General features: G+C 46.4%; 2 protein-coding genes across 6 annotated transcripts; both read left to right on the forward strand.

Moving 5' to 3' along the window:
- The first annotated feature begins 279 nt into the window (after positions 1-279).
- On the forward strand, positions 280-3,783 carry LOC127299449 (heat stress transcription factor A-2c). Of its 5 annotated transcripts, XM_051329411.1 has the most exons (5): positions 280-430; positions 519-794; positions 2,164-2,906; positions 3,228-3,335; positions 3,420-3,783. In XM_051329411.1, the coding sequence occupies exons 2-5, from the start codon at positions 528-530 to the stop codon at positions 3,433-3,435; spliced, it is 1,134 nt and encodes a 377-aa protein (XP_051185371.1). In that variant the 5' UTR covers positions 280-430; positions 519-527; the 3' UTR covers positions 3,436-3,783. The 5 variants fall into 5 exon arrangements, 3 of the variants coding, with proteins under 3 accessions (XP_051185371.1, XP_051185370.1, XP_051185372.1); XR_007850454.1 differs by having other exon boundaries at positions 2,164-3,335; XR_011744851.1 differs by lacking the exon at positions 3,420-3,783 and having other exon boundaries at positions 2,164-3,011; positions 3,228-3,330.
- A 19,378-nt stretch (positions 3,784-23,161) lies between these two features.
- LOC127299450 (protein EARLY HEADING DATE 2) lies at positions 23,162-25,858 on the forward strand. Its single transcript, XM_051329414.2, has 3 exons — positions 23,162-23,611; positions 23,721-24,141; positions 25,034-25,858. Exons 1-3 carry the CDS (start codon positions 23,407-23,409, stop codon positions 25,629-25,631), a joined length of 1,224 nt encoding a protein of 407 aa, XP_051185374.1. The 5' UTR covers positions 23,162-23,406; the 3' UTR covers positions 25,632-25,858.
- Positions 25,859-26,620: the final 762 nt, after the last annotated feature.

Raw genomic sequence — 26,620 nt, forward strand, 5'->3', positions numbered from 1 at the left:
GAAACAACTTTGTTGGCACGTATCACGTGAAGATATACGTGTGAACTTTTAGTTTCAAATTTTTTGACATTTCAAAATATGTGTAAGATGCATTTCAAAATAAAGGAAGCCCCATGAGTCAAAACACCACTCCTTATTTTATAAAATTACTTAGTTTCTAGATGTAGTTTAATACGTAGATACTTTATACATTTATATCTAGAAAAACATGAGTCACTACGTCTAAAAAAAGTTAAGTCACTCTATGCCTGAAAAAATCTACTCCGTAGATAGATATTATCATTTGTTTGCAGATGGAGGGAATACATACACTCCGGCCGCTACTCTCCGCGAGTGCCCGACCCAACCTCACAAAATTACAATCCAAGTCGTTTTTACTACCGAAAAATCGACCTTTTTGCCGAAGCAAAGTTCGTGGCGAGTAGAGTTGGTTAGTGTTCGAGTTCCTGCTCCGATTCGAGTTTCCTGATACCCTTGGTTTGATTTGTTGGTGTGGTGCTCTTGGTTGGATTGGATAGGTGGGGGTCATGGACCCGGTGGCGGGGAGCATTGCGAAGGAGCTCCTGGAGCAACCGCAGGACGGAGCGCCGCGGCCGATACGGGCGGCCCCGCCGCCGTTCCTCACCAAGACGTACGACCTGGCGGAGGACCCGTCGACGGATCAGGTGGTGTCGTGGAGCAGCGCCGGCGACAGCTTCGTGGTGTGGGATCCGCGCGTCTTCACCGAGGTGCTGATCCCGCGACTCTTCAAGCACAACAACTTCTCCAGCTTCATCAGGCAGCTCCACACCTACGTACGTGAGCACCCTCTCCCTAGGCATCAACCAGTGTTTTCTTCTTCTTACGGCTTTGCTAATTAATGGTAAAATGTGGTGGGTGATCAGTGGAGTGCGCGTCGCACGCATTTTGTTTATTAATCTCGCCGATTTCTTCAGGCTTCTGTCATGTTGTGCAATTGGGTTGTCGCAAACATTTCTTGTTGATGGGACCCATGGTCATGCTAATTAATCTTGCTAATTTTCTCTCTTATCATGGCTCCTAGTTGATCTTTCGAAGGCTTGTTTGTGTTGAGACAACATCTGATTCCTACATAGGCATTCATTTTTCATAGTGTTGGTAACTCGGCAATATTTCAGAGAAGCATTATGTTCTTTATATAGCGGGTGTCCAAAATAACAATGTTCAGATAATCTTCACATCTGATTCCTACATAGGCATTCATTTTTCATAGTGTTGGTAACTCGGCAATATTTCAGAGAAGCGTTATGTTCTTTATATAGCGGGTGTTCAGATAATCTTGTCGCAGCTTTGCTGTGTAATTGCATGGTCTTCTATGACAATAGGTGCACTGAGCTGAGCTAGGTATAATGTTGCAATTTTGCTGATGCCTTTTGACTTGGAATTGGCAAGCACAACTTACAAAGCAGAAATAGGGCTTCAATTTCGACTACCTACATTTATGGTTACCTGATTTCCTATCGACTCCTGCTCATCTCATACCGCAACCTGGCTTGGTTACGATATGGGGTTCAGGTTCAAAGCGGAATTTGGAAAGCATATTGTGAACCGGAACCCTACAATGAGTCCGAGAAACTCTTTCCTCCTATCTATGCTTACATGTCACATAAGTACATAACTACTAATCACTTGCTTGATCATCATACACTCGTTAAACCTGGGTTTTATCATATCCAGCCTTTGCATAATGTTAGATGATAATTTAACCAAGTGTAAAATAAACTAGTTATAGGTGTAAGGATCCACATTTTAGTTCTGAAACTTTTGGCATTGTACTGATTATGTATGTGAAAAACTTTTTGAATGTGCTTATTCTTGAAGCAATGGTTCCTCCGATGAGCTTCATCTGACGTTGAGGCACGGAGATGTACTCTCCCGGACAATTGTATCATCCTGACAGAATTCCTTAAACTTCTTATTGTAGCTAGATGGACAAGATACTGGATGAAGTACAGGAACCAGATTGTTTTGTTCTAGAAGACTCTACTGATCACCTTCAAATGATATAGTAATACTGATGATCAGGCTATAATCTAGAAGTTACAGTATAGCTATTGCTGATCAATCGTGTTGTCTTGTGACTATTGTAAGTTCTGTCAATGGCCTAACAGGTGGTGGTCATTACTTACCTCTTGCAATCTGCAGGGTTTCAGAAAGGTTGATCCTGACAGGTGGGAGTTTGCAAATGAAGGTTTCGTGAGGGGTCAAAGACATCTCCTGAAGATGATCAAGAGGAGGAAGCTGCCGTCCAAGGTGCCTCCATCACAGCATCAGGCCATCACGTCTTGGCTGGGGGTTGGTCAGTTTGGATTTGAGGAAGAGATTGACAGGCTGAAACGTGATAACAACATCTTGATCACAGAGGTAGCGAAGCTAAGGCATGGGCAGCAGGCCATTAAGGATCACGTGCAAGCCATGGAAGAGAGGCTAAGAACTGCTGAACAGAAACATGCCCAGATGATGGGGTTCTTGGCAAGAGCAATGCGTAACCCATGGTTCTTCCAACATTTAGTTCAACAACAGGATGAGAGGAAGGAGCTCGAGGATGCCATCTCGAAGAAAAGAAGGCGGCCCATAGACAATGTTCCATTCTATGGCCTTGGAGTAACAAGTCATAGCAAGCAACATGATTCGGAGTCGTTTGATTCGGGTGTCCTTAGTGAGCTCAGTGAACCTAGAATGCCTGGTCTGAAGAATGCTCAGAACATTCAGGAGATTGGGAAGGGTAAAATAGATGAGGAAAAGATGGATCAAGCTAATGGGCAGGTGGAGCTCAACAATGCATTTTGGGCAGAGCTGTTTTCTGATGATTTTGGGGACGGGTCTAGGCTGTCAGAGTTGGAGGGAAGGAGACGTCAGGATATCGATGAACTGGCTCAGCAGTTAGGGTATCTGAGTTCTACTATCCCGCAGTAGAGTTTTGTCGACAATAATTTACTTAACCAACAAACGTTGCTTCTTCAGTACTATTGCCGACCATCTTGAACAATCTGGTACATTTCGTATTCAATGACGTAGATATGGTAGTGTAATGGATAACATGTTAACATTTCTGGTAATAATGCAGTGACATTCTATGGTGCTGCTTAAATCTGCAGAAGTGAGGGTTAGAGTAGTTAGTAGTAGTTGGATCTTTGCGAACGTGGTTGACAACTATCATGCCTATTTTGTTTCTTGATTAGTCTTGTTTATGGCCAGTACTTGACCAGATTTAGTTTACTGGTGAGCAACATGGCTGGCTACGTCAGGTGTTCATGCTGGAGCTGGGACCATGCTGACACCTCTGGGCAGAGGGTAGAGGCTGCCTTCTGCCGAAAGTACCCACATGCGTCATCACTTGGTTCAAGTCACGCCAGTCAGAAAATGTTCTAATATAACAATGCTTGATTTCTTGGATGCAGGTGTCGCTTCATGTAGACCCATGTCTTATAGCGTACTCACTAACCTGAAGAAGATAATCCACCTAGGCATTCAATCGTCGTCAACTGGTATTCAGCAGCAGTTGAAGAAGTCTCTGTATACTCACTATTTCAGTCAAGTTCTGTTGTGAAAGTCTGGTCTCTAGTCTCTGGCTGTGGGTTTAGACAGTTCTCTTGTGTGGTGTATCCTGGAACCTCTTCGTAGTTCAGACCAAATGCCATTTTGCTGGTCAATTTTGATGAACTTACTGATTACTTTCATGATTCTTGAACCTGTATATCTGCCACAGTGAAGGCTGGCATTTTCGCCATTCCTGAGCCATGCGCAAATTTATGATTCTTATTATGCAGCTTGATGAAAGTTGTACATTGTGTTTCGTGGTTTACTGCAGTTGTTGCAAGTTGCTCTCTGGATATATTTGCAACTGTTTAAGGATAGTAGATGGCAATGGTAGTGATGACCTCTGTTTCAAGGAATAAGCCGCCCTCGTTTTGCAAGCTTTTTATTTGACCAAGAATTACTTCAAATAGATAAAAATTGTTTGTATAAAATTAGTATCATTAAAAAGTACTTTTCAATACGAATCCAACGATGCTATATACGTATAATATAATTAAGATTTTATTGCTCAATTTTTATGGTCAAAGTTCGTCTTGGAATACGCGTGCGCCTTATTCCTTGAAACGGAGGTAGTACGCACTAATCCGTATACCCTAGGGGGACTACTTTACCTAGAGTTCTCCCCTCTGTGCCTAGGGTATCCGGCCATAGTGCTATTTTCAATTTCTAGTAGTGGTATGTTTAAGAATTTACAAGCGGAAAGTCATTTTGGCTCTCAAGCACTAGTGCTCTCGACATATTAGAAAATTTAAAAAATTATATTTACAGACTTTATAAGCGGAAAGTCATTTTGGCTCCCAAGCACCAAGCACCAGTACGCACTAATTCTAAACGTAGCTAATGATATATCCCACTAACGCGCAAAATCTCAATTTCTAATATTTTGTATTTTGAGCTACACAAAAATAACAAAGTCGTCTTTTTTAGAGGTTTGAAATCACTATGCTCATGATCTACTCTTTTGTTATTATTGTGTAGACCAAACTACACATTGTTTCCAATTGAAAATTTGCTCATTTTGTGAGATACATTACTGGCTACATTATGATTTTTTCAGAATTTTTTAAAATTTAGAAATATTATTTTCAATTTTTTAAAATAAAGATATCCCGGTGTCTATGCGCACCAAATCTCTGTCTCTTTGTAAGTCGATTGTTTCTTGCTGCACTCGAGACATGATCAAGTGCAGCGTCTGAGTAAACCCAGCAGACTCCAGATTTCTCACAAGGTATTGATGGGAGTGTGGGTGGATAAAAATCTGCAAGCTTATCACACCACATTGCAATGTGATTTACTTTATTCACACACACACACACACACACACACACATGTACAAAAGAGGAAAAGTTGAACAGAAATAGCCAGTGTTCAGTTCATCTGCATCAGATCCAACAAACCAGCAGTCCAGAGAGCCAAAGAGAATTAGGAAAAGGGGCCCGAAATTATACCCGGTGGGGGCTATCAGACACCCTCCCTGTTCTTTGCCCACCTATATGACCATAAAAGCATGGACGGAATAAGAAAAAGTTGATACCAAAGAAGGCAACGATTAAATCAACAAGCAAGGAATTAATAAAGACCAGATCCACCTCCAGAACCGTTAAAAAGAAATATTAATACAAAAAGACATTCAGAAATAAATCTTAGTTAAGTTTGTGATGACACATCTAGCCTGCAGAGAAAAGAAAGGCCAGCAAGAGTAGAGATAACAATGGATGCCTTATCTGACTTTTCATACTACAGACAGGCTTTCTAACTGTAACACCTACACACAGTATACTCCTACCTGCAAGTAAACAGAAAGTAGTCTTTAAACATCAGTCACACGGAACCGGATCCTCTAAACTCAAGGCAAAAAAAAAAAATGTGTGAGTAAAATACCAAAATTAAAGAACAAAACCAATGAGTGGATGCATTGTTGCTTTTGCTTTATTTGTAGGGTGAGGTGTGCATGCTCTCTGCACCTTTTGTTTACCTCATCTTTTCCTAGTCTTGTACTGAGTATGAGTATTGACTACAGTGCAGGTGTTACAAATGCTCTTGCTGAGAATAGATTAAGCAGAAGTGCAGCAGCCACCTTGGAGGAGGAGTTCTATCTTCTCGTGAAGTGGCGACGCCGGGTCCTCATCTTGAGGGCTTGTCTACCTACGGAGGAGAGAGAGAGAGAGAGAGAGAGAGAGAGAGAGAGGGAGGGAGGGAGGGAGGGAGGGAGGGAGGGAGGGAGGGGGAGGGGGAGGGGAGGGAGAGGGAGAGGGAGAGGGAGAGAGAGATAGAGAGAGGTTGTCAAGCGAGCGGATGCTAGCGACATTCGAGGCGGAGACCGGAGAGGGTCCTATCACCGGATTCAGAGACGGCGTAGAGGGCCTCCATCTAGGAGGATGTGATGCGGTTGCAGGCCCTAGTGCGAAGGCTTCAAGCAAGGCTGGATGGGGTGGTTGCGATCCCACCATCGTAGTCACGGCTTACCCTCTTCATGTCGTGGATCGATACCTCTCGGTGGCGTATGGGGGGATGGATCGCGGTGTTCGTTCAGTGTCGCATGATACTACAACAAGGGGAGTTAAGGATCTGGTGAAGGAATGTAAGAATCTCGAAGATGTCATCGGAGTTGCCACCTCCACCTGACCGGTGTCGAGTTGGAGCGTCACCTACTTGGTTGTGTCAAAGCGGCATCCTGGTCACTTTCGCTTCAATGAATTTGACTCTATGTTGGATTCACGTTCTCTTCGTGGTGGGGAGGTGATTCAGGCGGGGGCTCCCTGTAATCCGTGGGGCATTCTGCAAGGATCCGTCCACTTGAGTCTCTGGTGGTGCAAACACGGTTGGAACAAAGGAAGGGGGCTGGAGCTGGGACAGTGACAACCAAGTATCTAAACAGCTCTTTGTCTCCACGAGTTGGTGAGATGTTGATGGCTGCATAGTGGACCCCACATTTTCAGGGACGTGGCCCTTCCTCGGACACATGTATATGCTCCGACCCCAATGTAAAAATAATCTAAATTCTTTCTTCGTTCACTTCTAGTCTAGATCCAAGGTTCCTCATGTAAGAGACAAACCTTCTCCTGTGAGTTTGCTATGGAAAGGGAAAGTTGAGGGTCATACTAGACCATTTGCACAAGTTTGTTCCATCTCATCCTAGTTCACCTTATCGTATACCACTGTCTAGCCCAATGACTTCGATGAGGAGCAGAGGTGGAGGTCGGTTTGGCGGCAATGGTTTTAGTGGTGATGGTGGTGGGAGGTATCCTAACTCCAATTGGCCGCCACACAACAAGAACATGGTGTGGCAGCGCGAGCACACTGAGGGTGTGGGTTAGAATTCGAGGATTACCAGATCTGACTAAAATGCGCGGTGGGAAGCAGCTGCGGCAAGAGAGAAACAAGTTGTTGTGTAAGCTCAGATTGTTGCATCCTTGGGGAATAAACAAGGTGTTAGCAAGGTGGTGGTCAAGGATCTCCTAATCAAGGTGATAAACAAACTTCTTGTTTAAATTGTAATGGCGTGGAACATGTTACGACAAAGTGTCTTACCTTTCTTTGTGATATATATGGAAGAAATCGGTACATGTGAGACAAAATTCTCAAGCTGTTTTACCTTCGGAGTGCACTGCATCCATGTGTGAGTTTCAAACTCATGGTTTTGGTTTCTTCTATTTTTAGGGTGCTTCTGCTAGGGCCTCTAGCATTGTTATTTTTTCGGTTGTTGGTAACCCTCCTAAAAGAGATCTTGAGCAAGAGTTTACTAAGTTCATGAGTTTGGGTTTGAGGTTCACAACTAGACGTATAACCGGAACCGTTTTACTATGAGGCTCCCTAATACTAAAGAGGTAGAGAAGGCTTTCTACTTTGGAAAACGTGTGGAACAAGGGTGTGTGATGCTACTATGAGCTTATCTCATTGGTCAGCTTCTGTTGGAGCTAAAGGGATTCTCAACAAGTCTTGGGTGAGAGTTAGAAATGTCCCTAGTGACAAAGGATGTGATGAAAAATGTGGCTTATGTGGATTCCCTACTTCCCCGGTGGGTGTTACTCTTGAAGTGGATCAAGAAACTCTTCACCGACCTCAGTACTGCAGATTTGTGTTAGGTTGTAGGGACATTGAAAAATTTCCTAGTGAAGCTAAAGGAGTCCTTGGTGACTATCTACATATGTTATATTATGAGTTGTAGACTATGGTGATTAGAGGAACACCTGATGCAAGCTCTTCTATGATTAATGCAACAAATAATACCTCACCAAATGCTCCATCCCCTAAGGGACACACCGGTAACAGCCAAAATTTGTGCTTTGGAAAGAGTTAATGTAACATCTTTGATGTTGTTCATGAAAATGATGATGAGGAGGAGGAAACTGAAGGTGATAATAATGAGGATATCCTAATTAATATGATGGCTAGGCAAAGGTAGGAAAGTTTGAAGGGTGGGGAAGATAAAGAAGAGGAACTAGAAAAGGAGCCTGATTGTCAGGATAAAAGAACTGGAAATTCCGAGTATTCTATGGATGCATAGTATGATATTGTATCTCTTCATGTTGTTTTTAACAGATTTGTGGCCGTAAATATGTTGTCTTGAGTGACGTGGAAATTGTTTAAAGTCCTAAAACTCCCATGGTTTCAAAAGAAGTAGTGGGTGTTGGAAAATTTGTGGAAATCAGTTATTTCTTATAAGCCTATTTTTTATGTGAGAAAGAGTGGCCAAGGTAGTATACTATGGCTGAAGTGATACATGAAAACCCTTCACTTATGTATGGATATCCTACTTATAGAGTTAAGTCCCCTAAGGAACCATCTTTGGTGCACAATGATAATGATGCAGAAATGGAGGAAAAGGAGGTGGCAACAACTATGGAAGAGGCCAGATTCAATCTTTCGAATTATCCTGTCAAATTGGATAAGGACATGGAGAAGGAAACTACCTTGTCTAAGAAGAGGAATTTGGAAGGTACTAACAATCTTTCCAGTAAGTCTACTTCTGAAATTTTCTTTTATGTGTGTCCAATAAACAAATTATGTTAAGAGCTAGTTTAATGGGGATTTGTATCCCCTGTGATAATTTTGAATCTATTGACCTCATAAGAGAGATGGAGAATTCTAGGAGTAACCTAAGTGAAAAAATGGTTGCAAACTAGTTGTTGGACATGATGATGAAATAACTACTCCCTTGAGTCTTGAGGGGCATGATGAAAATCCTATGTTGGAACCTTTTACTATTATTCAAACTAGTAAAAATAAGAAGAAATCTAACAAAAAAGTCGATTTGTTTCCGCTTCTAGACCCTTGACAACAAGTCAAAGGGGCTGCTACCACTTCTGCCATGGCTCTTTTATTTTCTTTGTGGGAATGATAGAAAAAGAAGCCCACATGTGAAATGTAAATGTTTGTAGGAATTTGGAATTGTAGGAGTGTGGGAAAAAGAGGTATGTCAACATGTTTATGTGATTTATGAATGGTTATAATTTGTATTTTATTGCTCTTCAGGAAACTATAAAAAAGGATTATGATTCTTTTTAGAAGAACTGATCCTGGTAGTGCTTTCTTTTGGAAATGGGTGCCCTCTGTTGCAAAATCCTCTTGAGGTATCCTATGTGGAGTTAAATATCAATTCTTGGAGGTTCAAACGGTTAAGATATGGGGGTATATTATTTTGTTATATTTGTGGGATAATTTGAAAGGTTGTAGATGTGATTTTATTTGTGTGTATGGACCGGCTCATGAAGATCTAAAAGACAATTTCCCGGTTGAACTTGCTATGTTTTGTATCTGTGTGGATGTCAACTATATTGTAGGTGGAGATTTCAATATTTTAAGACATGTTTCAGAAAAGAATAAACCAAATGTGCTTACTCATTCTTTTCAAATTTTCAAGACTGTTATTCATTTCTGGGTCTTAGAGAAATTTTCATGAAGGAAGGAATTTATACCTAGTCAACCAATCAAAGGAAATCCTACTTTCAAAAAAAATTATAGATTTTTTTATGTCAAGTGACTAGAAAGATCTTGTCCCTTTGTTAACTATTACAAAGGTGGTTAAAGATCAGTCTGATCATAATCTATTACTTGTTAAGTCTAGTGAATCTTCTGTGGGTACCAAAAAAAAATAGAGTTTTAGTTTGATCTATCTTGGCCGAAAAACCTTATTTTATTCCTATGGTTAAGAAAATTTGGGAAACCCTATGGAAAGTATGGGCCCTATTGATATTTTGATGTCAAACTAAAGATTTTTTTGATGAAAAAGAGATTTAAGAAAACACTATAAGGGTTGGGGTGCAAATCAGTTTGGTAACAAAAAAAAGGAAGATCACCTGAGAGTTAATGTATAGAGTTAATATTCAAGTTGTTCTGAATAATCTTTATGCTGAGGAAGAAAATTTATGTCAAAGGGCCCATGGTAGGTAGCTTTTAGATGGAGATCAAAATACCACTTACTTCCATAGAATTTCTTATGGAAGGAAAAGGAAAAAACTTAGTGCATTCCCTACTGGATAATGGATCCATTATTGAAAAACGAACAACTTAGTCAAACATGCCACTGATTATTATAAGAATGTTTTTGGGTCTACTCCTGGTAATTTCAACTTGATCATAATTTGTGGGAACCTGACAAGAAACTAAGTGATGATGACAATATTGACTTGGTTAGCCCCTTTTTTGAAAAGGAAGTTTTAAAAGCTCAAGAAAACAATCTTATCACTCGCTTTTCCTCTGATTTAATTGATAATGGTTTTGTTGTTTTACAATATGGTGATTGTACTAATTTTTGTATCAATCATGACCCCGAGCAATCTATTAACCTCAAGATGTTGTTATATATGTTAGAAATGATGTTAGTCTTAAAGATAAATTACATGAAACTTGATATTGTTGTTATTGGTGGGGACAATAATATTGTGGCCTTATAATCTAATTTGTTCAACTGTCAAGTAGAATACTTAGGGTTCCTTTCAAATACTTAGGGGTTCCAGTGACTTTCAAACTTGAGAAATATTGACTCGGATTTCCTGGATGCAAATTTGATTTTAAAAAATGGATGCTTGGATTTGTGATTCTTCTTATTCTCGAGCTAGATTAACTCTTCTTCACTCTTGTCTTTTGGGTATGTTTCTATTAAACAAAATCTTTGTGGAAAGTTGGATAAACATAGAATTAAATTATTTTGGGTTGGAAAGAAAAAAGAAAAAATCTTAACATATGGTTAAATGGAAGAGAGTTTGTAGATCTAAATGCAAAGGGGGTCTTGGGATTAAGGATCTTAGAAATTAAAACATTAGTCTCCTTACTAAGTGGTGATGGAAGTTGGGGGCCCAAGATGGGCTTTGGCAAAGGATTGTGAAACAAAAGTATCTGAAGAATAAATTGGTGGCTTTCTTGATAACCAGAGTCAAAGATTCTTCTTGCTGGAAAGCTTTGATCAAACTTAAGGATATTTATTTTGAAGGAAGGAAGATGATTTTGCAAAAATAGACCTTGTTAGGTTTTGGTTGGATCTCTGGTTGGTTGATACGGCTCTTTGTGTTAGGTGTCCTCGATTATTTGATATTTGGCCCAGAGGTCACTTTCTTTCATGTTGTTAATTCTAACTTCAATAGTCGTTGCAGAAGACACATGTCTCCTGAGATTTTTTTACCAATGAAATTCTATGAAATCCTCGGTTGCTCAACTTGCTACGATTCTGGAGCCAGATGTTATCAGTTGGAGCTCGATATCTAATAATTGCTTTTCTAGTTCGTCTGTTTACCCAATGTTGGATCGTTTTTGAACTACTGGGAAGGTTTGTATGTTGAGGAGGATGCTTCGAAGATCTAAGTGGAGTGAATTAGCTGATTAACAATGCGACAATGATGGCTACACTAGAACGGAAAACGCTATAGAGGAACGGTCAAGGGCAGTGCACCAGTCTAAACGCATGCGATTGGTATTAGTAGTTGCAAGCCGAAAATGCTCACGCGACTAGTATGCACGTACTGGTAGCGCAGCGGAGAGTAGCGCACGCTATTAGTATGTGGGCCCTTGATGCACTAGTCCAGAAAGTACCCGCATCGAGCTCCCATGCATTGAGGCACACGACTGATATGCACATACTGTCGCGTGTAGGGGTGTAAACGGATCAGATCAGATCAGATTTTTCTTGTACCATATCGTTTACCATATATATTTCTTGTATTCGGATTGGAGCGGATATTGATCGGTTTCAGATTTGAAGGCGGATATTTCGGAATGTGGATTCGAATCGGAAATGGAGCGGACTCGGATTGAAAATAAAAATAGTCAGATTTATGATCTCATCGCTAGATAGTTATAGTTCTTGCATTTAAGTGAGGTTTAAACTTTTAATCTTGTGTAGTTAAGAAAAAAGAAACATAATGCGCTAAAACTCAAACATTGATAGAAACTTAGAGCTAAACATGCTCGCCAAATGAATTTGGTAACTCAATAACTACTAACCTTCCAAGATTGGCCTTGACTTTTGACTCAAAAATCAGATTATCCAGTTTAAAACTTTCGAATTATCCTAATTAAATTTTGGATAATCCATATCCGCATGATATTTGATATACCATATCCTACACCGTATTCGGAGCACCATTTCGAAATCGGATATCCTTATCCGCCGGATTCTTTGAAATCGGATATGGATACCTTAAAACGGGTTTGACCCCAATTTCGGTGCGGAGATTATCCTATCCGTTTACACCCCTAGCCGTCTGTTACTTTCCTTGCACGCTTCCAATGTATAGGGCTGATGGATGTGGGTGAGCAAAAGTATTGGCAGCGTGCCCTATTTTGACACTACTACTAGGGTGCCCTATTTTCAGAACCTGTTATCACCAGAATTTGACCGAGTTAGAGGTGGGCCGCGATCAAGATAGGCTTGAAGAATATACATGGAAGAATATACGTGAATCGGCCTTATATGTAAAGTTTGGGCTAGTTTGCCCGTGTATCTGTAATACAGTAGGATACGCGTCGGTTAGTTAGAGTTTGGCTCGTGCACGGTTGAGATTATTCCCACGTTAGAAAGTCTACGGACTATAAATATGTATCTAGGGTTTATGAAATAAACAACAATCACGTTCACCACAAACCAATCCAGGCGCATCGCCAACTCCCTTGTCTCGAGGGTTTCTTCCGGGTAAGCATCATGCTGCCTAGATCGCATCTTGCGATCTAGGCAGTACAAGTTTATTCGTTGTTCATGTGTTGCTCGTACTGAAGCCTTTTTTATGGCGAGCAACGTAGTTATCTTAGATGTGTTAGGGTTAGCATTGTTCATCGTATCATATGCTGTCGTCGTGCAACCCTGAGACATCTAGCCGCCCTTACACCTATCTTAGGTGTAGGGGCGGCACCCCGCTTGATCGTTATTTAGTAGATCCGATCCGTTATGGTTGCTCCTTGTTCTTCAAGGATTAGTTTAATATCTGCATAGTTAGGCCTTACAAACGGATTGAAGGATCCAGTGGCGCGTAGGGTGTAGTTTGCTAGCCCTAGACAGGATGTTCCGGGGATCAACCTCGTGTTGGTTTTTAGGCCTTGTCTAGGGACGGTTTACGATCACCGTGTGTGGCCGCTAGGCTCAATCACGAGTAGGATGTTCCGATTATGTGGTGAAAACCCTAAATCGTAGTAGATCGTTTTAGCTTTATATTGATCAAGCAGGACCACCATATATTCGTACACCTCGTGCGAATCATGGGTGGATCGGCTCTTTGAGCCGATTCACAGGACAACCTGAGAGCCGATCGAGGCTCGTATTTAATGTTTACGTGTATGCCATGCAGGAAACTAAGCGAGGCATCTCCATCACCTTCCTGACCAGGTATAGGTCAGGTGGCACGCCCTTGCACCAGCATCGCACGTACGTGCCGAGTCTTTGCGGGCCGTCGCTCGGAGGGACCAGGGCCAGCCGCAGTCCTGGGAGCCTCCCGGCTCTACTGTGTTGCCCGTCGCTGCTCGCCGGTGGGTTTCTGACCGCAACACATTCTGGCACGCCCGGTGGGACAGTCTTCGACATCAACCGCATCGCCATCTACATCTGAGATGGCGGACAGCACCCCAGTCACGTACGAGGATCTGACCGAGGAGCTCAAGAAGAAGTATGACGAGGTCAAAGCGATCCTCGAAGCCGACCTCATCGGCTCTTTTCACAGAACCCGCTCACATGGCATCAAGTGGGAAGGGTTCTCACCTGAAGGCGCGCTCGATGGAGTGGACCTGTCCGCCCCGTCAGAAGAACGCACCAGGTCCCTGCGTCAGGAGGTTAACTTCATGGTAGCTCATTCGCTACACCGCCATTCTGAGAGCCTGGTGAACACTTTGGAGCGTGTCGCTCTTCGCGTGATCCAGGAAATCATGAGGCATCAGTACTCTCCGTCAGGACCAGCTCTCGGGACTTACCAAGGAGAGATGCCACTCCAGTCCCGTCCACCGCTGCCATTCACCTTGACAGCACCAGAAGTGCCGAATTCACCGGCATACGTCGTCTACAAGATCGGTGGTGACCCTAGTGACTACCAGTTCTTGCATGAGGCGCCTAAGGAGATCCCTCACGGATACACGTGCACATACGTGCCGGCTGCGAATCGGGCACTCACAAACCAGACTGCAACAGCAGGGACTTCTGGAACAGCAGGAGGAACTTCAGCAACAGATCTTAAGAAGCAGACGTGGCTACCTAAGTATGCCACTCCGACAAACCTCCAGAGCTCAGCTCCCGCAGTTGGCTCAGAGCTGGAAAAGCAAGCCTGGCTGGCTAAGTATGCCACTCCGGCGAATCTTCAGAGTTCAACTACTGCAGCCAGCACCGCGGATCAAATCAGTACAATCCTGAGAGACCAGTTCGGCATGGTGCCGAAAAGGAGGACAATCGGCTATTCCAAGCCGTACCCCAACGAGTACGAGTTGATCCCGCTACCACCCAAATATCGGCTCCCTGATTTCTCCAAGTTTAATGGATCAGATGGTTCCAGCTCCATCGAGCATGTGAGCCGATATTTGGCACAGCTGGGCACGATCTCGGCAGCAGACGAGCTGCGTGTGAGGTTCTTCGCACAGTCCCTCACAGGATCGGCTTTCGGGTGGTACACATCGCTGCCACCAGACTCAATCCGGACGTGGAAGCAGTTGGAAGAGCAGTTCCACATGCAGTATCACTCAGAGGCTTCCGAGGCCGGCATTGCCGATCTAGCACAAGTACGTCAGAAGCGTGGAGAAACTGTGGCAGAATACGTCCAGCGCTTGAGCGTTAGGAACCGATGTTATTCGGCTCGTGTGACTGAAAAAGAAGCAGTCGAGTTGGTAGTGGTGGGCCTTGCATCACCAATCAAGGATATGGCCTCCCAAGCAGACTACCCTTCACTGGCGCACATGGTTCAGAAACTGTCGTTATATGAATAGCGCCACCCAGACTTGTACCAGGACAAATTCAAGCGTGCGGTAGTCCTGGTTGAGGCGGATGAAGATGAAGGCTCTGCGGGAGATCAAGAGGTAGCAGTGGCTGAATGGACTCGGGGGGCAACCCCCGTGTCCTGCAAATGGGTTAAGCCACCAGGTCCGCCCAGAGGGTTTGATTTCGACGTAACTAAAACTGAGCAAATTTTTGACCTCTTACTTAAGGAGAAGCAGCTGAAGTTACCCGAAGGCCTCAAAATCCCCACGGTACAGGAGCTGAACGGAAAGCCATACTGCAAATAGCATAACTCGTTCTCCCATACCACCAACGACTGCAGGGTGTGGCGTCAGCAGATCCAAATGGCGATAGAACAAGGACGTCTAATTTTCAACCAGTACGCCATGAAAGTCGACACTCACCCCTTCCCCGCCGTTAACATGGTGGAGTGCACTTGCCCTGGAGGGTGCCAGCTAGGATTCTCGTTCAACATCAACATGGTAGGACCTGGACACCACTCTGGTAAGGGCGGAGACGAGGGCAGCTGCTCTCGTAGCAAGGACACAGAGGAAGCCGTTCCACGCGATCGGCTCCGTCATGATGGCAAGCGCTACATCACAGAGGGAGAAGTGAGGAACGTGAGATATCAGCGACCTCTCTCTGATCACCTCCTCAACAAGTATGTGAGTCAATATGACCAACGCCGACGACCCAACGACGATGATGAAAGATATCGTCTAGCTAGGGACGCCAGGAGACGTCGTCGGCATGATCGCGACGAGGAGAGATATGAGCGCCACGCTAAGGAAAAGTCAAGAGAGCGAGACGACGAGGATAGGCACTGGGACTGCCCCTTCTTCAGACACTGCTGGGATTCAGGAATGAGCCGATTGCCTACAATCGGCAACTGCCCAGAATGTAGACAGAAGAGGAAGGATGCAGCTAACGTGTCCGTGTTCAAACGTCTAGGGCCTCTCCCGCCTCGGAACAAGCACGCTGAGTCCCCTCGGGTGGAAGATCTCGAGGATTTGGAAGACGATGATGAAGAAGAAGAAGATAGGTACCACCGACCAAGGTGGTGCCCTGATGGACTCAGCCGTTCCCAAAAGCGTAGGGTTCAGCGACTGCGTGGCTTGGAGGAAGCCGAAAGGTTATACCTGCACACGCTAAGGAAGGCGCGGCCTGATCTAGCCGCGAAAATTCAACGAACCCTGGATGAAGAGGGTCGACCACAAAAAATGGAGTGGCGCCCCAAGCAAAGGAAAGCCGATGATGAAACATCGGCTGGCACGAACATGGTGTTCATCCTTCCGACGGAGTTTAGTGCTCCAGGATTAGACGAAGCACCTGTGGCACAACTTGACTGCGGCCCACGGCCAGTTATCTTTGAGAAGCCACGAGAAAGAAGCTACAGACATCTGAAGGCCCTGTACTTGCGAGGTTATATCAATGGGCAGCCTGTCAACAAGATGCTGGTGGACACCGGAGCGGCAGTCAACATTATGCCATACTCCATGCTACGTCGGTTGGGACGCTCTAGCTCGGATCTGATCAAGACCAACGTGACATTGAGCGATTTCAATGGCCAAGCGTCTGACGCACAAGGTGTTCTGAACGTGGATCTGACCGTAGGAAGGAAAACCATCCCTACGACGTTCTTTATTGTCGATAGCAAGAGCACCTATGCTGTCCTGCTAGGAAGAGATTGGATCCACGCCAACTGTTGCATTCCGTCCACGATGCACCAATGCGTAATACAGTGGGATGGAGATGAGGTAGAGGTCGTCCATGCAGATGACTCAGCCGAGATTTCAACGGCTGGCATGAACGCTTGGGAGACAGCAGGCCAAGAGCCACTCTCAGGCATCAATTTGGACGACTGCGAGCGCATCGACGTGACAAAGGATGGGGTTAGGCTGGTCTTATCCACCGGCCTGACCGTATAACAAGAACAAACCTATGGGCAAACGTGGCGAGGCCGATCCTTGGGATCGGCCCCAAAGATCTATGGAGGAACATTACAAAACCTTCATTGAGTGATTCAATCGACATGGAGGCCGATTCCAGCAATCGGCCAAAATTATCCTCACCACACATTCTGCCTGTGTTCAACGTCGATCTAATGGGCAGCGGTTTTACGTCGGCTGATGAGAGTCAACATTAGTCCTAACGGAGCCGACGCCTTGGCTAACTACAGAGCCGATATCCGCAGTTACCTGGCAGATTCGGCTCGGGGGGCACCTAGTCAGACGAACATGTGCAGATGAACATGTGTGCAGTGAAATATTGGGGGCCGATAGAAAAATCGGCCAGTAAAAAAAATTCTCATGGTATACAGCCGATGCACGGACATCGACTTTAGAGCTAAGAAACAAAGCCGATGCACAGCCATCGACTCTAGTACAATTACACAAGATCTACCAGCTGTGTGTTCAAGATACGGATTTCGACCAGGTCGGTTTTCAGTGCAGCCTCAAGGCCAATCTCCAACTTTTTACTCATTAGGCCGTCGGTGTTTCGTCTACAATATCGGCTTTCAACGGAAGAAGAGGCGATCGATGGAGGCAAGTTTGGCTAGCTCGGCATGGTGGCTGTCTCAGAATTACCTGAGTTCAAAGCCCTTTGACTGATCTGTGCATCCTCACCGATATTCTCGCCTTGATTGAGGCTCGGGGGGCAGCTGGCCTGGTAGATGCTCTGTTTTAGAAGCCGATTGGGGTGTCATCGGCTGACCCTTCGTCGCAACCTTCTTCAAAATGGTGAGTTCTTGCAGAAGAGGATCACTGGACCTGGTGGGAGGAATTTGAGGGCTCTCTTGAAGACTCCACATTATCCACCAGATCTCAAAGTCATCAGTTAAAGAATTGTAGGATGGTTGTGAAGAACCGATGCGTTGCTATCGGCTCATTGAGCATTGGCCAAGTGAACAATCGGCAAAGTCAGTATGAAGGGGAATCGGCTAAATTAGCTTAAAAGAAATCGGCAAAATCAAACTGGGGGAAATTCTTCATTGATAAATAGGATTTCTTACATAAAGAGCTGATTGCTCTCAAAAGGAAATACTAGGGGGTACATTGCCCCATCTACTACTGCTGATCCTATGCTAAGGGTCCTATCTACGGGCCGTCGCTGCCCTCGTCGTCGCCGTCGTCGCCGCTGTCGGCGCTACTCCCGGCGGGCTCGTCGTCGCTGCTGCAGCGGCCGCCGGCCGGGCCCTCGTTGTCCTCGTCCTCCTCGTCAGCATCGTCGTCATCGCTGTCGAAATCGCTGAGGTTCCCCGGCCAGGGGCAGAAGCGCTTGGCCGGCGGCTCGTCGGAGGAGGTGTCGTCCTCCTCCTCCTCCTTCTCCTCCTCCTCCTCCTCGGGGGAGGTGAAGTCATCACAGGAGAAGCGATCGTCATCGCTCTCCTCCTCCGTTTCCCCGTCGGCGAGGAAGCGGAGGTCACTTTCCCCGTCGGTCGAGGACTTGTCGTCCTCAGACCAGACGGAGAAGTCGTGACTGGATTCTTCCCCGGCTTCGATGGCGCGACGGATGTTGGCCGCATGGGCCTCCTCCGGGTTCCACTCCGGCGTCGGCTCGCGGGAGGAGGAGGATTGGGTGAAAAGACCCGATGAGGTAGAGGAAGAAGAAGACATGGTGGCGCAGGAGGGCTTTTGGAGTGCTAATGCGAAGGGGATGGAGAAGCAAACTGTTTGGAGCGGTTAAATAAAAGGGGATATAGTGGAAATTCAATGCCACAGCAGTTTCCGAGGAAGTGGTGCCCAACGGAAAAAAAAACTGCCAGGTCACGCGGAGAAGTTGAGAAGGCAGGGCATCATGATGATGGATACTGCGACGGTTCTGCCACGACATGACCCGACGAAGAAAAAGCAGAGTGATTTTGGAATTATCAATTCCAAAACCAGGGGGGCATGTGTTATCACCAGAATTTGACCGAGTTAGAGGTGGGCCGCGATCAAGATGGGCTTGAAGAATATACATGGAAGAATATACGTGAATCGGCCTTATATGTAAAGTTTGGGCTAGTTTGCCCGTGTATCTGTAATACAGTAGGATACGCGTCGGTTAGTTAGAGTTTGGCTCGTGCACGGTTGGGATTATTCCCACGTTAGAAAGTCTACGGACTATAAATATGTATCTAGGGTTTATGAAATAAACAACAATCACGTTCACCACAAACCAATCCAGGCGCATCGCCAACTCCCTTGTCTCGAGGGTTTCTTCCGGGTAAGCATCATGCTGCCTAGATCGCATCTTGCGATCTAGGCAGTACAAGTTTATTCGCTGTTCATGCGTTGCTCGTACTGAAGCCTTTTTGATGGCGAGCAACGTAGTTATCTTAGATGTGTTAGGGTTAGCATTGTTCATCGTATCATATGCTGTCGTCGTGCAACCCTGAGACATCTAGCCGCCCTTACACCTATCTTAGGTGTAGGGGCGGCACCCCGCTTGATCGTTATTTAGTAGATCCGATCCGTTATGGTTGCTCCTTGTTCTTCAAGGATTAGTTTAATATCTGCATAGTTAGGCCTTACAAACGGATTGAAGGATCCAGTGGCGCGTAGGGTGTAGTTTGCTAGCCCTAGACAGGATGTTCCGGGGATCAACCTCGTGTTGATTTTTAGGCCTTGTCTAGGGACGGTTTACGATCACCGTGCGTGGCCGCCAGGCTCAATCACGAGTAGGATGTTCCGATTATGTGGTGAAAACCCTAAATCGTAGTAGATCGTTTTAGCTTTATATTGATCAAGCAGGACCACCATATATTCGTACACCTCGTGCGAATCATGGGTGGATCGGCTCTTTGAGCCGATTCACAGGACAACCTGAGAGCCGATCGAGGCTCGTATTTAATGTTTACGTGTATGCCATGCAGGAAACTAAGCGAGGCATCTCCATCACCTTCCTGACCAGGTATAGGTCAGGTGGCACGCCCTTGCACCAGCATCGGACGTGCGTGCCGAGTCTTTGCGGGCCGTCGCTCGGAGGGACCAGGGCCAGCCGCAGTCCTGGGAGCCTCCCGGCTCTACTGTGTTGCCCGTCGCTGCTCGCCGGTGGGTTTCTGACCGCAACAGAACCATACTACTAGTTCCCAGGATTTGCATCCCCTCTGGAACGGTATCGCCTTTTCAGATTTGAAAAAAAAGTTAGAAAATTCAAAAAAAATAAAATCCTTCGAGATGGTCATGTGTTATATCATCTAGTTTTAAGTAAAATTAACAAACATGAATTTTGATATATTATGCAAAATAACGTCATGTTTCGATAAAACGGCTTTTCTGGTTGCATAAATTTTCAGCCGATTTCAATCTCATATGGCCGTTTATTTACTTTTTAGAATTAAAAAAAATGAAAATAAAAACAGAGTTTTTCCAGCTTTTAGATTTCGAGGTAAAAAAATTCAAATCTAAAAATTTTCAAACAGAATCCCCTATCTATCATTTCAAACTTCCCCCTCCTCCTCTACCCCTTCTCCACCTTATCCCCTCCTCCTCTTTCCCTTCTCCACTTTATCCCATCTTCCTATTTCCCTTCTCCACCTTCTCCCTCCCACCTCTTTTCCACTTCTCCACATTCTCTCCTCCTCCTCTTCCGCTTCTCCACCTTCTCCCCATAGATTACCACCTCCTCTCCGGCGATGGCGACCGCCTCCTCTGCAACGACGGCGACCACCTTCGACGCCTTGCTCCGCCACCCACCTCCGACGCCCTGCTCCGCCGCCCACTTCCGATGCCCGGCCTGCTCCACCTCTGGAGCCCTGCTCCGCCTCCGCCGACAACCTGCTCCAACGCCCTACTTCGCCTCCGCCGACAACCTGCTCCAACGCCCTACTTCGCCTCCGCCGACAACCTGCTCCAACGCGTTGCTCTGCCACCGCCGATGCCTGCTACTGGCCATCTCCTCTCGTCAACGCCACAAGGAGGACTCAATTGCTTTCTTTTAGTTTTTATGGTGGTTTTGTGTAAAATCACGTCGACAGCTGGGCACTGGTCCCGACTTTTTTTAAAATTGGAAAAAACTTACTAGCAGCAGACTAGACAAGTGCACGCGACTAATACATTATTGGCAGTGAGCCGAGTGCACACGGGACTAGTTTTTCGATAAAGGAAATATATTAATATCGAGAGATACCAATTACACCCAGCCTCTGCAACAACGCACCACCCTAATGGCACTACGGATGCACACGGCCAAAAAAAGGAAAAAAAAAACTAAGAAACAAAAGTCCCGCTACAGTATCTCGGGCCTAACAACAGCAATACATCCACCACCATAACAACACCTGAATTGCAAACTCTCCAACAAACGACGCCTCCAAGAAGGAAACAGTGCTCCAACACCGTCTTCGCCCGATCAAAGATCTTAGGTTTTCACCCTGAAGGTAGTCCTCACTCTCAAAACAATGCCTCCACCAAGGTCACTGCCAGGCACAACCAGTTAAGGCCAGACCTTGGGTTTTCACCCTGAAAGGTAGGATTCTGCGCTTCACATGTGTTGTCGCCCCCACTTTCATACCGCTGTTGTGAAGCCCGGACACCAAGCAAGCCCCTCAACAGCGCGGAGACTTGAACCTCCCTTAGCTAGTCCTCCCCTCCGGCCTTCATGAAATTCTCTTCTTCCGACTTTCATCATGGATCCATAGTCACTTGATGTCAACACAGAAAAAGATATTCGCGCCGCTCCCTCCAGAACCAAACGGCCGGAATAAACACATGGGTGCGCACGACCGAATACCTCCGATCCAGCAAACTCCAGGCAAAACACTGTTACATTCGCCGGCGGAGCCTTCCGGAACTCAACTCTCCGGCCAGATCACGAGTCCAGGCCTCCGGTAGGTCCTCCTCTTCACGCAAGAGAGGCCCTAGGACCGCCGCCTTTATTCAGGCTGGACCCCCACGTCGGTGACCATCCCGGGCTAGCCAACCCAACTCTCAACCGGCGACACCATCGCCGGCTTCCATGCACCTCCATCTCACCGCCGGATGGCGATGATAGATCAAAAATCCCCCACCACCAACCGCAGGCCAACCCTCTCCGGCGAAGAAGAGGCCACCTCCTCCGTCAAACCCAAGGCTGCTGCCCCGGCGCCCTCGTGTCGCGGAAGATGCCCGAGATCGCCTCCACGCACCAACGAGAGGCGGGAGTGGATGGCATGGCGCAGACCGAGGGTCTGGCCGCCGCCCACCACTAACCCCTGCCGGAGTGCTGCGGGAAGCCGACGAAAGGAGGGAGACCGCAGCGCCGCCCATCCCACCCGCACCGACTGGTCCGCCAGGGGACAGCCGACGGGAGGAGGGCCGCCGCCGCCGTCGCCCATCCCCCGCGCGTCTGCTCCGCCATGCATCAAGGAGGTGGGGATCTAGCCGCCGATCTCCACGCGGCAACGAGGAAGGGCCCCCGCCGCCGCCACGCCCCGAGGGACTTTGCCCCGGCGGCGCTACCAGCGGCGGCGGCGGAGGGTGGGGTGCGGGAGAGGGTTAGGGTTTGTGTCTCTAATGTTGCTTAAGACTTGCAGGTGCTGCCGTTCTTTTCTACATACAGTAGAAATGACATGCGACTGGTAGACTTTTCCCTACTAGTGCCAGAGTCTTCTAGGCGAATGTTGATGCCGCTCAAGTTTCTCTGGCAATTCAATGAGCATGATGTGGCACCTTGTGTAATAGTCGATGTTTGTCTTAGACAACTGTGTGTTTTTATTTATCTAAACTTTTGAAAGTGTATGCTTGAGTGTCACTAGGTTTTTGCCCCATAGTGGGTGTTCGATGGAACACTTGTCAGCGGGTTTTCTGGCGATGCAAGGGTGGCCTCTTTCCTGTCCCCAATTTCTGCGTGTGTGCTTTGTTGTTTGAAGACTTTGTATCTCTGTTATGCAGTAATGAAAATAGGGTAGCTCGTTTTGAAAAGAAAAAAAAAAGATGTTTTGTGGCGCTTATGATTTTAGCTAGTGTACGCATGGCAGATCTTTTTATGGTCATGAATTGAATTTGTAACAAGCAGTTTTAGTACACAAAGGGAAATGTAGAGAAGGAGCAAATGTCAATATTCTTTCTGGTTTTGAACTGTCTCCACAATGTGATAAATATCTGGTTAAGTGTAAATGCATGATGTTAATCTTGATGCATGCGACCACTATGGTAAAGCAAGGCAGGGTGCTTTTTAGGCGGGCCGGCGAGGGGGAGGGGCACGGAGGTTTGGCCTGCGCCACGCCCTTCTTATTCTGGCTGGCTGCGGCAACTGTAGCCTGCAGAAGGCAAGGCACCACATCGTCCTCTCTGACGCCTTTTCCTGCTATCCGATTGCTTCTTCCTCTCTCGTCGTATTCACCCCACTCCCACCTTGCCTGCCTGCCATCACACACAGTAGCTTGGCAGTATCAGTGCCTGGTAGACTCCAGCCCACACATCCAGTCCACCTAGAGCTAGAGACAAGGGAAGGCGAAAGATCGAGCAAGAGAGCGAGTGAAGATGCTGCTCTGTGATCTCTCTTCTTACCAGGAGGCCACCGGATCCAACTCCCACGGTGGAGACGTAGCCGTCAGCAACCATGTCCTGCTGAGCCCTCTCTTTCCGCCGGCAGCGACGACGACGACGCTGCTACCCAGGCCGCCGCCGCTGCTGCTGGAGGAGCCCGCCAGGGCCAAGAGGAAGAGGAGCCAGCCAGGAAACCCAGGTAGATCATCAACTGCGCCCTGGTCGAAATCACTGTTTCTTGCATCAAGATCAGCTAGGTAGCTAATCAATCTGTTCTTTGGTGTTTGTGTGGTGGAATGGAACGGAAGACCCTGGCTCGGAGGTGATCGCGCTGTCGCCGCGGACGCTGGTGGCGACGAACCGCTTCGTGTGCGAGATCTGCAACAAGGGCTTCCAGAGGGACCAGAACCTGCAGCTGCACCGCCGTGGCCACAACCTCCCCTGGAAGCTCCGGCAGCGTAGCCTGGCGCCGCTGCCCAGCAGGCCCGGCGACGCGCCACGGAAGCGCGTCTACGTCTGCCCCGAGCCCACCTGTGTCCACCACGACCCGGCAAGGGCGCTCGGCGACCTCACCGGGATCAAGAAGCACTTCTCCAGGAAGCACGGCGAGAAGCGGTGGAAGTGCGAGCGGTGCGGCAAGTGCTACGCCGTGCACTCCGACTGGAAGGCACACGTCAAGAACTGCGGCACCCGCGAGTACCGATGCGACTGTGGCATACTCTTCTCAAGGTATACATAAACATGATGTGGCTGTGGGCTCTATCGTCCTTTGCATCTCTGTACTTTGATCTGATTTCTCAACTTACCCAACACCAACAGTAGTTGGTGATTTCATGAGGCATGAAAATTAAGGAGATCACTGCGTGTAGAACCTAATTGACGTTTTGATGTGTGAAATCAACGTTAATTCATCATCACTGCATATCATGTAAGTTTTTACATTTGATGTGCATGCATGATTAGTTGATTACATTTTCATACTTGCACAAGTGCAGCATTGAAACTCCCATTTTTCTTGAAAACCACAGTCGATTATGTCCTGGTCAAAGACCACAGAAAAATTATTTTGAACGCTCAGCTAGCACTTAACTCTTTTGGCTGTGCATGCAATGCATGAGGCCATGTCCAAGCTATATATGGTATGTCACCAAGAGGCATTGATGAAACACTGGTATTTGTAGGTGACCTGTCTCCGCAGTAGGATCGTTTTCATAGTTCCATATTTCCTGGCACGCACAGCCTGCACAGTGCACACTATCAAATGAAATTAATTTGTGCAATTTCAAGCAGTAGATACAAATGGTGCATGGTGGGGACCTGTTAGAGGAACTGTTGAAGATGCACAGTAGTTTGCATATGAACTGAACACGCCAGGAATGCATCATGGAATTTGCATCTCCAGCTATGATCTGCATGCGAATCTTTGACTTCAATGATAATTCTCTCTCACATACATACATACACTCATATGGCAGGAACTTTTGCTCACCAAAGTTCAATTCAACTTTTACATGCATGCATACTCATGCAGTACATGTATCTACATGGTACTCCAATTTGATTATTTCCGCTGGTCATATATACATATGATTAACATGCAGCTCCATGCATATCCATGCAGGAAAGACAGTCTGCTGACCCACAGGGCCTTCTGTGATGCCCTAGCTGAAGAGAGTGCAAGGCTTCTCGCAGCTGCAAACAACAGCATCACCATCAGTACCACCACCTGCAACAATAACAGCGGTAGCAGCGATAACAGCAACAACAACAATCTAATCACGACCAGCAACAGTTCACCACTCTTCCTTCCTTTCTCTAGTCCACCTCCCCCTCAAAGCCCTAATCCCCTTATGTTTCTCTCCCAAGAACCTCAACATCACCAGCTGTTCCCTCCGTTCCAACCCCTGACATACCTTGATGAGCTCCCTATGAACTCCGCTATCACCGACAGTGTCTCGACCATCGCCGCCGACACGGTCACCTACCGGCTCAGCCAAGAAGGTTCGATGACTATGCACGCCGGCGGACGCCGTCTCACCAGGGACTTCCTCGGCATCGACGATTCCGGGGATCAGGTGGATGAGCTGCAGCTGCCACTGTGTGCCACTGCATACCAGGGACGCTCCATCGCCACCGCCGCCTGCTGCTCCACCGACATGACCAGGCAGTACTTCGGCAGGCTGCCGCCAGTGAACGAGACGTGGAGCCACAACTTCTAGCAAACCACTCAACAAGTCGACCGAACCATGCATCCAAGACTTGACTGTTGACACCGAAATTTCCTGGTTGTTTCTTAAAATATCTTCTTGTTGCTTACCATTAGCATCTTCTGGAATTTTTCTTTTTAATGAATCTACTTTTCTTGGAAGATGGAGCATTTTGGGATAATGTACCCTGTTTGTCTTAGGAAAACCATATTTTTTTATGGATCCTCTTATGCAACTCATATTGCCGGTTAGGGACAGATCGAGCCACAGAGGTCACACACAAGAAACGGCAATCTGACCGGTCGTGGTACGAGAAAGCATGTTGCACTACAAAAATCTTCAATGCATTGGTTGAGCGCGACCATAATTATGCCCTAGGGATGTAGTGTGTGAACTCTCAACCTCGTGAACAAAACAAAAGAGTTATGTTTCTCTTTCTTAAATAATTTATGCATGTGCGGCTTTGGTAGTCTCAGATGTAATTGAGTGATCTTTCAAGACTCGATGATTGCATGCCGTTCTATGGCAGAAATTATGCGTCCTTGCTAGTTTGTGAGACGAATTTAGCCAAAGTTGGTGTGGGAGCGGAGCCAGAGGCAGAGTGGTTGATTAGGGTTTATAAGTTCGGGATGGGCGATCACTAGCGTCCGAGAGGGTCATGTGCTTGCCACTTGCGGACACATGGGGATGGACAAGTAGAGGTGAAGGCGGCTAGTTGGGGCGAGACATGCCATGGGCTAATGCATGCGGACTTTCGATAAGGGGATTAGAGGAAGATAGAATTATGGTAACAACAAGCCAATAGCGCAACTGCAGTTGTGTTGGCTGTGACCTGTGAGATGAATAGAGTGTGGTGTGGGTTCTAGGGTTGTTATGTGAGAAGGATGGTGAGGATATGATCGACAGTTGAATGGAAGTTCAATGGTTTTCGTTTTCGTTTTCTAAAACTCACGGTGCTTGTCTATATATTAAGACAAAGAGTTCCTTTCACAAGCCCGTCC

The sequence above is a fragment of the Lolium perenne genome, chromosome 5, assembly GCF_019359855.2.
Source record: "Lolium perenne isolate Kyuss_39 chromosome 5, Kyuss_2.0, whole genome shotgun sequence".
Taxonomy (NCBI): Eukaryota; Viridiplantae; Streptophyta; class Magnoliopsida; order Poales; family Poaceae; genus Lolium; species Lolium perenne.

Coding starts and splice junctions, on each gene's coding strand:
- LOC127299449 (XM_051329410.1), top strand. CDS start 528: ATGGACCCGGTGGCGGGGAGCATTGCGAAGGAGCTCCTGGAGCAACCG. Junction 795..2,163: donor TCAGGCAGCTCCACACCTAC/GTACGTGAGCAC, acceptor TGCAATCTGCAG/GGTTTCAGAAAGGTTGATCC. Junction 2,907..3,227: donor GAACTGGCTCAGCAGTTAGG/GTATCTGAGTTC, acceptor GTACTTGACCAG/ATTTAGTTTACTGGTGAGCA.
- LOC127299450 (XM_051329414.2), top strand. CDS start 23,407: ATGCTGCTCTGTGATCTCTCTTCTTACCAGGAGGCCACCGGATCCAAC. Junction 23,612..23,720: donor GAGCCAGCCAGGAAACCCAG/GTAGATCATCAA, acceptor ATGGAACGGAAG/ACCCTGGCTCGGAGGTGATC. Junction 24,142..25,033: donor TGTGGCATACTCTTCTCAAG/GTATACATAAAC, acceptor ATATCCATGCAG/GAAAGACAGTCTGCTGACCC.